The sequence below is a fragment of the Rhinoraja longicauda genome, chromosome 12, assembly GCF_053455715.1.
Source record: "Rhinoraja longicauda isolate Sanriku21f chromosome 12, sRhiLon1.1, whole genome shotgun sequence".
NCBI classification, from domain to species: Eukaryota; Metazoa; Chordata; class Chondrichthyes; order Rajiformes; family Arhynchobatidae; genus Rhinoraja; species Rhinoraja longicauda.
This window is the reverse complement of record NC_135964.1, coordinates 45330220-45343980: the sequence shown is the minus strand read 5'-3', so window position 1 is coordinate 45343980 and position 13761 is coordinate 45330220. Positions and strand designations below refer to the sequence as shown.

At 37.2% G+C, this 13761-nt stretch overlaps 1 protein-coding gene across 3 annotated transcripts in view; it reads right to left on the bottom strand.

Moving 5' to 3' along the window:
* Window positions 1-13761, bottom strand: part of dyrk1aa (dual-specificity tyrosine-(Y)-phosphorylation regulated kinase 1A, a) — an 84869-nt gene that overhangs the window by 27886 nt on the left and 43222 nt on the right. For all 3 annotated transcript variants that reach the window (XM_078409658.1, XM_078409655.1, XM_078409657.1), the window contains exons 3-4: window positions 8208-8407; window positions 2860-2979 (exon numbers count right to left, since the gene is read on the bottom strand). In XM_078409658.1, the coding sequence (XP_078265784.1) occupies window positions 2860-2979; window positions 8208-8407 (320 nt within the window). The remainder of the gene's footprint in view (window positions 1-2859; window positions 2980-8207; window positions 8408-13761) is intronic.

The following is a 13761-nucleotide window of genomic DNA, read 5'->3' as shown; positions in this document are numbered from 1 at the left end:
TGCATATTCTACACTCCTTTTCATTTTCAATGCCTTGGTTCTTTTAGGTTGAATTCTAAAGATTTACCCAATCTTCAGATTTATTGCTTTTTTTGGTAACATTATAAGCCCCTTCTTTGATCTAATGCTGCCTTTGAACTCACTTGATGGCCAAAGTTGGACCACTTTTCCTGTTGGGTATTTTACAGGAATTATATATACATGTAAACCATGTATTAATCATTTAACTATTAATCCCATAATGTGTTTAATGTCATAACATAATATAGTTTCTCAATCTAATACAGCCAACCTCTGTCTCAAAATCGTAATTTTCTTCATTCAGATTTGACTAAATCACTTTTAATCTCGGTTTTAAAGTTCTATCCTACTATGATTACTGATCCCAAAATGCACCTCAACTATCACACCAAATGACCCTTGATCATTACACAATGAAATAAAGTTTATCGATTCCTCAACATGCAGAGCTTGAAAATGATCTGTTTTACAATCCATGAATTCATCTTTCACTAATTTGGTCTGCCCAGCTAACATGTAGGTTCAGGCAGTCTGTGATTATATTTTCTTTCCTACATATACCTCAGATTTTCTCATTTATATATGTCCTTAATACAACTACTATTCAAAGGTCAATGTGCAATATTTGTTTTCCCTTGCTATATTTTTCAATGTCACTCAAACTGATTGTACCTAATTTTCTTAACTCAAATCCTGCTTCTCTTCTGCCTTTATCTCACGATCTGATGCATCTCCTGACCTAATTTGCATTTCTCTTCCAAAAACATTAGAATACTTCTCGGAATATTTTATTACCAACATTGGTCACTTTTTAACCACGTCATTAGATTATATTTGTTTCTATTTGAACTATTAATCCTCCCAATGTTGAATGCATTCAGACGAAGAGTATTCAATTGCATCTGTGCCATTTTTCCATTTTAGAGATCTATCCTGAAATATTCAAATGTTTGTATTCTTTGTAACTTTGTGACAGATTCTGGTTGTCCTTGCCCATTTGCACCTACTCGGCATCATCAAAAACTCTTTTCAATTTCCCTTCATCAGAACCTGCCTCCATTTATTCTACAATTTAGTACAAACTCTTTTTTGGAGCTCCAGTTATTCAATTTTCAAAATCGTTGGTTACAGCCCAATTCAAATGAAGCCTGTCAATACAACAGTTCCCTTTCCGAGCACTGCTGCCAGTGTTCCACTTCTCCCAGCAATGTTTGATCCAGGCTTTTGATTTTTTCATTTTATTTCTGAATAGGCAATCTATTTAGACAGTAATCTAACTATTCTCGTATCTTGATGGTAGCTTTTACTGTGAAAACTTAGCTGCTCGTACCTTAATTTAGCAGAACCATCTCCTTTGTCCTATCACTATGGACAATGCTATTTGTAAATTAATAATCTCCTTTATTATTCATTACATTTAATGGGACTGAATGGGTCTCAATCCCCTCAAATATATAATCGCCTGCAGAACTGCAGTAGTTTCTCAGATCAGTACGTTTATCTACATTCCTGCTTTCTTTTCCTCATCTTTTCTGGGAAACAGAGGTACGATTATCAATTTCCAATTCTTTTCCCTCTTTAAGCTACGTTTCTCCTCTGGCCATTATATAATGCACCAGGTAAAAATCTGTGTTGATAGTCACCAACCTTATTTATAATTCTGTGCATTTACATCGGAGCATTTCAGAGCTATGTTAGATTGTTTCACATTTGTCTTCACCCAATTCATCCTAATATAACGACTTCATAAACTAATCACTCACTGGCAGAAACTCTATTCATCCCCAAAACATGCAAGATTATGGGTTAATTGGCTTCTATAAATTTCTCCTGCTGTTTAGGGAGTGGATGCAAAAGGGGGATAACATAAAATTAGCGTGAACGGGGTGATCAAGGGTTGGTATGGATTTGGTAGGCCAAAGGGCATGTTTCTACACTGTATCTCTTAAATCAAATAAAATTTGCTCCCATTTCTATAACCTTGCATTAATTTATTTATATACTTCCAGCAAATTTGGAATTTTGCTTTCACCTCTACTGTTATTCCTCCCCTGGTCCCATCCTATCGCCTCATTCATTCTGGATCAGACTTAACTGTTCAGGCTTTTCCCACATTTCCTGTCATAGACGAAGGATCCCAACCGAAATGAATGTCAATTTCCCTCCACAGATGCTGCCTCACACGTTAATTCCTCCAGCAGATTGTCTGTTGCTCCAATCCCTTGTCCCTCTCGTATAATGATATTATTTATGTCCAATAAGAGCAGATATACAGATTCTACTGATAGTATTGAAAATATCTTTTCTTGAAGTAGAAAAATATAATACTGCCTTTGCCTCTCTCAAACTCCAAGTCGAATAGGACAGTCACTAAACAAATATTTCAATTGAAGTGTGAAAAAGGACATCCTCCTGTCATAATCATAAATAACTAATTATTTCAAAATAATTAAGCTGAGTTGCCCATACAAATTTCAACGGCCGGAGATGTTTCCTGCATCTCAAATATTTGAAAAATGCTCTTAAAAGCTCAAAAGGTAAATTAAGACATCACAGGTCCACCAAATATCTTTGCAGAGTACAAAATGAACAGCTGAGAACAGTCAAGTACTGGACAAATTAAAAACATTGAATCAATACTCTAAACGAGGTGCTTGTGAACACAAATTAATTGACATCAAATGTAATTGTATGCGCTATCAAAATTGTTTTCCATGGATTGATTTAATCACAAGAAAAATTACCACATCCAATTTCAACATTTCAAAATTAACAAATGCATACAACAAATATATTACTTTGTCTCATAAATATGCACCTTAGAAAAGCAAACTTTACCTCATTAATGTGTTTGTATGTTTTGATCAAATCTACAGAAAGTTTCCTCAGTGGAGCTGTGATAGGGTCACGGAACGTTTGGGGCATTCGTCGTTGCAACATGACAACATCAGGCATCACCTGCAATAAATAACAGTATTGATTATTTGAAGGACCAGCCTTGATGTGGATACAAAAGCGCATTCTATATGTAGCAGTACCATGATATAAAGATACTGGCCTCAAATAAATTAGTTTATGAGAATCATTGAATGTTACAGCACAGAATGACAAACAAAATATTTTGTGCATCATCCACTCTATTATTTCCTTTTCCAAACGTACATTGGATCGTCTCTTGAAAGTTACCACTGAAAATGCCTTCTCCCATCTTTCAGGAGCTCTAATATAATAATACAATCAACATTTTTAAAATCAATGGATGGAACTCAATTTCCAGTGTGTTTCTTCAGATCGACCCCCCCCCTCCACCCCAACCAAGTGGAACTGTGGTAGTCTCCATATTTTCAAAAGGGTGCATTGAAGGATAAAAAATAAAAATCATAATTAACCATCAACCACAAAAATATTTTAAGAGCTAATATTTTCCATTAATGTTGGAATGCAAGCCTAAAGAAAATAATAGAATGCATACTCCACAAAAAAATGCATACACAGAAAACAAACAAACCAATTTTTTCTTCTAATGCCACATGTTCTTCCACATTGTGGGAAAGTTAATTGCAACAGCAATTTAAAAGAAAATAACATGAAAATAGGAGTAAGCCGCTCGGTCCCTCAAGCCTGCCCTACCATTCAATATCAGCTCCAGATTCTCTTCCATGTCAACTCCCCGAGCACCATTTTTCCTGATCTTTCAAAAACTGATCTACTTCCTCTTAATATTTCCAATAAACTAGCCTCCAGAAACTTCCATGGTAGAGAATTTCTGAGAATCACCATTCTCTGAGAGAATAATAGTAGTTTAAATGTATAAATCTACTTTGAACTGTTTCTGATGTTCCTCAATGTCAACCTAAAGAAAAAAATAATACATTAACACTATTCAGAGGTTGCAAATGTGAGAAGGAAAGTACAATTGGCAGTTAAGTAAAAAAATAATGCTAACTGCAAATAATGGACTGAAACAGGGTTGAGTTTAAAACTTGTAAAATATGACAACCCTGGCACTAACTTACACTGTGCTGTTTGCTACAGAGAGCCTGTGATAGAAAAAGTAAATTAGAAATACCAAGACCAGAAACAAGCAGGTCCAGAAAAACAATTACAAGAAAGAGAAGAAGGGGTTGAACTATCCAAAGAGTCATGTTGGTGAAGCAATTGACATTTTAGGAAAGCATTTTAAACAATTGCTTTTTGTAAACCAACATTCGTCCAAAATGGTTTACCATAGTCAAAAAATGATTCCTTTTAAAATAAATATTGAAAGTAAAATGGGAAAGAGGCAAATCTAACATAATTAAATGCTTCCTTACATTCCAACATCTCCTCTTACAAAGAAGATGCAAGAAATTTCGACCTGCTGCAACAATGATTTTAGAAGAAAAAAATTTGGACTTCAGCAAGTGATCTCTCTCCTCCAACTAAATTTTCTTTCAGTTATCCCCTGCTCCTCCTTGCCCAAATACCCAGGAGATTCACATCAACTGGAAAATCTACAAAAATATTGTGGGTACAAGTGCAGGTCAGAGGCTATGTATTCTGTGACAAATGACTCATTTCTAAGAGTATATTAGTCGAGTGCAACTCCAACACTTGAAAATCAGCACCATATGGGACAAAGCAATTCACTTCACCAGCACCCTGTAAACCACCCAAAATATTTATTCCTTCCATGTTTAGTACTTTAAAATGCACTCCTGTAATTTACAATAACTTCTCCAAAACACTCGACCTCCAATGACGAAATGGACATGTCAGCCGATGAAGAAAATTACAAATACCTGCAGGTTTCTCCCCAAGTTGCACATCACCCAAAATCCTTTCATTAATGCTGGGTCAGATCTCAGGTCTTTTTACAATTCAATTTTCTTACAACACTTAAGTCCAAGGTACTCTCATATTCCACCTGAATGTATTATTAATTTTCCCAAATAGACCAATAGATTTTTGAATTATCTCCAACCAGAAGTAAAGCTTTCAATAATTTCATGACCCAGGTTGTCATGTTTGAAAAATGGTCTAATTTCAATAATATTTGCATTTTGGAGTTGCTCTTTTGGAGATCAAAAGTAAGGAGATAGTTTATATTTTCCCAGATGCTCCGAGGGTTCTTGGGGTCTAAGTCCATTGTCCCCAAAAGTGCCAACGCAAGCAGATAGAACTACTAAGGAGGTGCAGAAGAGTGCAGTTCTGGTCATCCCTTTACAGGAAGTACATTGGAGAGGGTGTAGAAGAGGATTACTAGAATGTTCTCTGGATTACAGGGTATTAGCTACAAGGTGAGGTTGGACAAGTGTGGGTTGTTTTCTCTGGAGCATCAGAGGTTGATGGGAGTCCCTGATAGAAGTATGCACAATTATGAGAGCCATGGGTAGGGTATCTTTATTCCAGGGTGGGACTCAGGAACAGCTTCATCCTCAGGGCCATAGCTGCTCTGACCTGGTCCTGCTGAGCTGGATGGTCACATCGCATAGTGAACCGGCACAGATCTACTTGCACTTTATTCTGTTTTAAAACTGTTCTAATTTGTTTCATTGGGTTGTTTAAATTAATACTGACTAGCTAATTAATTTATTGCATCGTATGGGAGGCGCATTCCCAATCTCGTTGTACCCCTGTACGATGACAATAAAGATGTATTGTATTGTATTGTATTGTATTGTAAATATCAAAGACTAGAGGGCACAGCTTTTAGGTCAGAGTTTTAAGAGGACGTGCGGGATATTTAATTTTTACTTAGAGTATGGGTAACTGGTTGGTGTTATGAAGGATGGTACTGGAGGCCAATATGGCAGTATTTTAGGAGGCTTCTAGATAGCCACATGAATACGCAGGGAGGGGAGGGATATGGATCAATGGCAAGCAAAGGATATTGTGGCCAAATGGTTTGTTCCTATGTTGTACTGTTAAATGCTCAGCAGAGGATACATTCACAGAGATCTCTTTCCCTCATTCACTGAATAATTTCTTTTGCACAAACAGAAGAACATGCCAACTTCCAGATCAAACAGCTAACCAAAGTATTCCCTAATCCAGGAATCAGTGACATCAGTTATCAGGCTTTAAGATTCACTTTTCTCTCTTTACTTTCTTTTTCCAACCAGATGGTTCCCGCTGATTTTCTGTCAGGCACTATCATCATTAATGCTCATTAAATGATCCTGGATTATTCTGTACTTCACAGCTGTGTAGTTTGTATTTGAAGTAATATGCTCAGAGAGACTTATAGGGTTATATCAAGAAGACAGGTCACTTGCATTGAGACAATAGACAATAGGTGCAGCAGGAGGCCATTCGGCCCTTCGAGCCAGCACCGCCATTCAATGTGATCATGGCTGATCATTCTCAATCAGTACCCTGTTCCTGCCTTCTCCCCATACCCCCTGACTCCGCTATCTTTAAGAGCTCTATCTAGCTCTCCCTTGAATGCATTCAGAGAATTGGCCTCCACTGCCTTCTGAGGCAGAGAATTCCACAAATTCACAACTCTCTGACTGAAAAAGTTTTTCCTCATCTCAGTTCTAAATGGCCTACCCCTTATTCTTAAACTGTGGCCCCTTGTTCTGGACTCCCCCAACATTGGGAACATGTTTCCTGCCTCTAACGTGTCCAACCCCTTAATAATCTTATACGTTTCGATAAGATTTCCTCTCATCCTTCTAAATTCCAGTGTCTACAAGCCTAGTCGCTCCATTCTTTCAACATATGACAGTCCCGCCATTCCGGGAATTAACCTAGTAAACCTACGCTGCACGCCCTCAATAGCAAGAATATCCTTCCTCAAATTTGGAGACCAAAACTGCACACAGTACTCCAGGTGCGGTCTCACTAGGGCCCTGTACAACTGCAGAAGGACCTCTTTGCTCCTATACTCAACTCCTAGAGGACCTAGAAGATTAAGTTGTTTAAAACAATGAAAGGAATCAATACGGTGGATAAGAATAAATTCTTATCCTGTACTTCACGCGACAGTGGAAAAACAAAACAGAAGTTTTCAATTTGAGCTGGACCCTTTAAAATCAGTTTTACTACACAGAGGGAAGTTTGCAACACTGCCTTGAAGGATTGTAAATGGTGGTACTGATTGGAAGGTTAATATTATACAATGGTAACATGCAACCTACAGCAATAGTGGGCAAATGGACTGAGATAAGATCACCATTCTAAGAATGCTAAAAATGTTTCAAATAATTAAATGCTCCACTGCCTTTTTGAAAATTCTTAAGATGATTCATCAGTTATGAATTTCAGTAACAATTTACATACGTCAATATATCCCAAATCATTTGAAAGGAACGGTCACATCCAACACATTGCTGATTCCTGTATATTATCACAACTTGAATTTTCCTTTTCATTTCTAATGTATTAAAGTTTTTATTTCAACCATTACATGCTGAAATAGGAGCATTAAATAAAGTATTCACAACTTGCATCGTTTTGGTTTTATACAAGTTGAACAGTTTTACAATCAATTACCAGACATTCAGGACATAAATTGAACTTGCTGGCCACCTTTCCAAATCATTGCCAAATTCTTCTCCACATAACTTGTACCTTAATCCTCTGTGTCTATGCATCCTTTTATCCATCAACACGTTTTCAGGCAGCAAAAGGCCTCTGGTGATGCAATTAAATATCTCTGCCAGCTAGCAAAGCTGGGTACAGGAATCTTCTGACAATAGATTATTTTATAGTTTTTAAAAGCCTCGGATTTGTAAAATAACTTGGCAAGATATGATTGAGAAGCGAATGCCATTCTTTTTAGATTGCTGGGAATTTGTTGCTGTAATGAGCAAGTACAAATAAATGACATTTTTGTTTTCCTTGACCATCAGAGTTGTAACTTAGAATAATAATTCACCTGGACTCCAATATATGAAAATGTAAATCAAATTAAAGATTGTTAACTTACATTTCAGTAAGAAAGTCAATGCTAAATATTGGAAAATACAGGTACAAATATCCTTATAAATTTAACACTAACATCATTGTGGTTACTCATAACAAATCTATCAGTGAGCTGGCCAACAGAAAAGTTTTTTTCAATCTTATACTTTTGGAGCAATTTTCTAGGCTTGATTGTCAGACCTTGAAAATACATTTGTACATCAATTGTTCCTGAAATTGGCAAGCAGAACTTGAAGGAAGTTGATATAGTCTATATGTTCTCAAATCATGCATACCTGATTAGTTACAGTTGGCTGAAGTTGGTCAGTGTATGATAATGCAGGCACCTGCTGGTCATTTACAGTTTGTTGATGACGGTCACTGTATTGTTGGTGAGAATGAGGCACCTGCGTAGCCATTTGAAGTCCAGCAGCATGAAACGAAAATGAAGGTGCAAGCCGAACGGTTGAAGGTTTGCATGCTGAGGTCTCACCGCCTGTTTAAAAAAAAAAAATAGCTGTAAGAATATTATCCGGAAATTTAGTTTGCTTGTGTTTCTCTTGACGCTGATAAATCTTACTGGAATATAGTCTGACGATCATCAAGCAGCCACTTTTAGAAACATAGAAAATAGGTGCAGGAGTAGACCACTCGGCCCTTCAAGCCAAAACCACCATTCAATATGATCATGGCTGATCATCCAAAATCAGTACCCTGTTCCTGCTTTTTCCTCATATCCCTTGATTCCCTTAGCCCAAGAGCTAAATCTAACTCTCGCGTGAAAACAGTCAGTGAATTGGCCTCCAGCATTTAAACCCAATAAATGCGAGAACCAATTTTCTTTCAACATTTGTACATATACACTCTCCAACTCGAGTTGGAATCCTGAAGAACCTTTTTCAACTCACTTTCTGGGACTACATCAAATGACACCCAACTGAGTTTGTTAGTAAAATTAAGAAACAAAAGATGAGTAATTATGCTTGTGGGACTATTTTTCATGCTGCCATCTACTGGGAAGGATTGAGGGGCAAATTTGCAGGGAAATTATGGGTGAATGAAAACTGCAGAGAACAGTTAAAGGAGACTTCAACTATCCAATTCTAGACTAGAAAAGCACCAACATTAAGGCAAAGACACAAGGAGTTTCTTAAGCGAGTCCAGGAAAACTTTGTTGATTAATAAGTGTCCGTTCCAAATTTAAGGTAGCATTGATGGGTTTTGTTCTGGGAAATGAACTAGATCAAGTACGCAAGTATCAGTAGAACTGTTAGGAAATTGAAAACATGAACCGTGGTTTTAGAAAGACGTTGAAAAAAAAATGCAGACCATTTCAAGGTCAATTGGAAAAGAGTCAATTTCAATAGAATGAGAACATATGGATAAGCTGTAATCTAAGCTTGAAAAGCAAATGTATATATTTTATTAAATGAGAGGCCATAAAGATGGAGATGTTTCAGCTGCAGTCCAGATAAATCCCCATGAGGGAGTAGGGCACAGAAATTAAACCCAAAGCTCCGTGGATGACTGCTAATATGTGAGAATCAGGTTGATTGAAGAAAGCTGAGAGGGGAAGTAAAAAGCTAAATAAAATAGGCCAAGGCAATGCATATTTTTTTTTTAAACTGACCGCAAGCACAAGAGGGAATCTAAAAATAGCCCAAAGACACATGAACAAGGAAAGATTTGTCGGAAAAGAGGTGTGACCAGTCAGAGACAAAAACTGAGACAGTGGTAGCAGCATAAATATAATACTGGCTACATAATAGGAAAAATAATTGGAGTGGAAAGTTGTTCTTTCAAACTGGAGAGAAAAGTTTGGGGATTTCCACAAGAGTTGGTACTGGGCGACTACTTCTCTTAAAATACATCAACATTGGATTTGGGCACAATTTCCAAACTTGTAGATCCCACAAAACCCAAGGAAGAAATGAACTGCAAGGAGGATCGTCGTATTAGAAGTGGAGACAGACTGCTAAATGGTGCAGATAAGGGCAGATGAAATTTAACATTGAGAAATGTTTTGTTGGATTCTTGTCAGGAAAAATTAGTATAGGTAATATGACAAATCTTTATAAAACACTGCTTTAATGTCTTTGAGACCTTAATATTGACAACCTTTGCACATATAGGCACCACTACTAAAAAATGCTCAACAATGGAGATCTTCTGCTGGCTGGAAAGCCACCTGCACTAGGTCACATCTACTCAAAACGTATCGCTCTTACCCGGAGCAGATTTCCAATCACAATCTTAGAGCCTGAATTTGGTTTAAAGTTCCTGTCTTTTTTGATCAAAATGGACCTGTCCCCATAAATGCTTCGAGAGCCTCACCCTCGGTATTACAAAATGTCAATGCTCCCTACAGCAACAATGTTTGTGAATGTAAACATTTAAAACCAGTCAAAAGCTTAAAAAATATACATGCCACTAAAGTGTTCTAAAATTGCAAAATCTATAACAGCGTTTAAAAAATATTTAAAATAACTAGAAATTAAAAAAATGTAACTTGCATTTAATCTATCTCTGCTGCCCATTCCTCCCATTAAAATTAATCCTTTCACTGGATATGCACAAATCCAGCAAGCAGATTACCCAATCAATGTAAATGGTAGAAAATCTATGCAAATTTGTTCTCGTGTCCACACTGGACTCCAAAAACAGTCCAATGGCAGAGGATAGATATTGCAAGAGGATCTGAAGGGTAATTGTTTGAAGATGCAGGTCAATATCTAGAGCCCCATAACAAATAAAGTAATTACTCAAAAAGATGTAGAAATAGTTGTTGAATAATTAAAACAATTATTCCACACTTTCATTTTTAGAATAAAAGGACCAATGAATTAAGTTTTGATAGAAACGGTTGGTAAATATCAGAATTATCACAGATTTTTTTCATTGCCAGCATTCACCTGTGTGATATTCTTAATTTAGCCACTTAAAGTTTTTGACTCAACAACTGATGAACCATAAACAAGTAACATTCATGTTACGATCATCCAAGTCTCAAAAAGCTCAATCCAATTATAAATTATAAATGTATTTTCACAGAGCCCGTACAAAAATTCTGCACATTAAACAAAAAAAATCACTAAAATCTAAGTAATAACTTAATTCCAAAATCAAATGAAATACAAAAGATGAGCTGAGTTTAATATTTCCATGCTCTTCCTGACAGACTGTTTCACTAACAAGAACAATAATGCATGAGTAGGTTTTTAAAGTCACAGATGTATCATGCTATTTGAAGAAAATTAAGGCTTCGAGTTAAACCACTGTAAAGAGCTTTACATAATAAAATTTGCTTTACCTATTTTTCTTGTACTGTATAACAATGATTCGTTACCCATCAATTCTTTAATTTTCCTACCCTGGCCACTGCTGCAACCCATTTTCTCTTCAATCCATTATTGGTTGCAGAGTGGTCATTTAATTCAGTTTACTGTTGGTACTCCTGGAATTCGACAACACTTTCTTCTTGACATTCTCAAAATTTTTCCCATTAAAAATATCATGAACATTTCTTAAGTCTCGATGTCTATTCCAATAATCTATTCTCTACTTTCTCCCCAGTGGAATACCATAGAAAATTGTCTGCACTTACAACAGCCAATATTAAAATCTTAGCATGAAGGGTCCAGACCTGAACTGTCTACTTCCTCCACAAATGCTGCCTGACACATAAATTCCACCAGGACTTCGTATTTCACTCAAGATTTCAACATCCGCAGTTCCTTATCTCTCAATATTTAAGATCTTGTCAAGTTACAAATACAGAAAATTAAACAAACAGAATTTTGCAAGCAAAATTGTACTTGACTGTGAATTTCAGGCAGCCTTATGAAATAGAAATTTGTATTTACTATTATGGAGATGATCAAATGAGTAATTGTGCCAATAACCTGAATGGGTTTCACCAAGATCAATCAGCTCCATACTATTTCACAAGATTGGTTTAAACATGGACCGAAGAGCCAAATTTCAGATGTGAGGTGCGATTAAATGCCTTTGCCATCAAAGCGACTTTTGGCAGATGAGGCATCGAAATATCTGCTATAAAAAAATGTAATCAAGATAGGCATCCTTGTTGATAGATACTACCATCTCAAGGCAGTGCCTCACATAGATGCTTTCGATGGTGGCGAGGGCTGTACCTGCGATGGACCAGGCTGAGCCCATTACTCTGCAGCTTCTTGCGCTCCTGTGCGTTGAAGTTGCCATACCAAACCATTATGCAACCAGTCAACATACTTTCTACATCTTTAGAAGTTTGTCAGTATTTGGTGACATGCTAAATCACTACACTTCAAAGAGGCGGCACTGGCTCGCCTTCTTTGTGATCATATCTACGTGCTGGGCTGGGGACAGGTCATCCAAGATGTCAATGGCCAGGAAGTTGAAGCTGGTACCTCTCTCTACTGCCGACCCACCAATGAAAACTGGCACTTGGTCTTCTGACTTCCCCTTTCTGAATTCAACAACTAACTCCTTGCTTTTGTTGACATCGAGCAAGATTTTTTTGTTGTCAACACCACTTAATCAGGTGTTGTCTGTCTGTCTCTTGTATGCTGACTCATCACCACCTGTGATTCAGCCAACAGCGGTGCCATCAGAAAATTTATAGATGACATTGGAGCTGTGCTTAGCCACACTGTCATAAGTGTAAATAATGTAAAACAGTAAGCTAAGCATGCAGTCTTGAGGTGAACATGTGATGATGGTCAGTGATGAGTTGATGTTGTTACTGAAGGGCGGCACGGTAGCGCAGCGGTAGAGTTGCTGCTTTACAGCGAATGCAGCGCCGGAGACTCAGGTTCGATCCTGACTACGGGTGCTGCACTGTAAGGAGTTTGTACGTTCTCCCCGTGACCTGCGTGGGTTTTCTCCGAGATCTTCGGTTTCCTCCCACACTCCAAAGACGTACAGGTATGTAGGTTAATTGGCTGGGTAAATGTAAAAAATTGTCCCTAGTGGGTGTAGGATAGTGTTAATGTACGGGGATCGCTGGGCGGCACGGACTTGGTGGGCCGAAAGGGCCTGTTTCCAGCTGTATATATATGATATGATGATGATATGATGATCCAAACTAAGAGGTCAGCTGATGAAAAAGTCAAGAATTCAGTTGCAAAGGGTACAGAAGTACATAAATCCCGACTTAGAAACATTGCCATTGGGTTAGTTGTTGGGTGTAAATCGTGGAACTCTCTATTCAGATGTATTGCAGTAACATCAGCTCACAAAAAGGACTATTATAGTTCACGAAAATCGCTCAATGCCATCTTTTCAAAGGTAATCAAAGATGCGAAATAAATGTTGGCCTTGCCAGAGATATACTACACAATAAAAGATAAAACTACAATTTTGCAGTAGATATTCTGCAATAGCATTTCAGCTTCCAAGTTCAATAACACAACACAGTACATTTAGATCAGCTACCCATATTTTTGCAAATCAAACTTATTTCAGGTTCACTGTAAACTGGGGAATAAAATACTAGCAACATTGGAGAACCAGCTGGAATTATATTCAACACCTAACGAGCTGTAACAATAATAAGAACTCCCCAAATGCAGACAAGTATTTAGCTCTGTTCACCAAATAGTTCTGCAGTGAAAATTCCCATTTCCTTTGAAATCACTCACATGCAGCAAGTTATACATAACATTGGTAATGATTTTGGTGTACTTTCATTATTAATCTATTGAAACGAATAAAGAGGCGGTGGTGGAAGTAGATACAATAGTGGCATTTAAAAGGCTTCCAGATAGACACATGAATATGTAGGGAATAAAGGGATATGGATCATGTGCATGCAGAGATTAGTTAACCTTGGCATCTTTTTTGGCATAG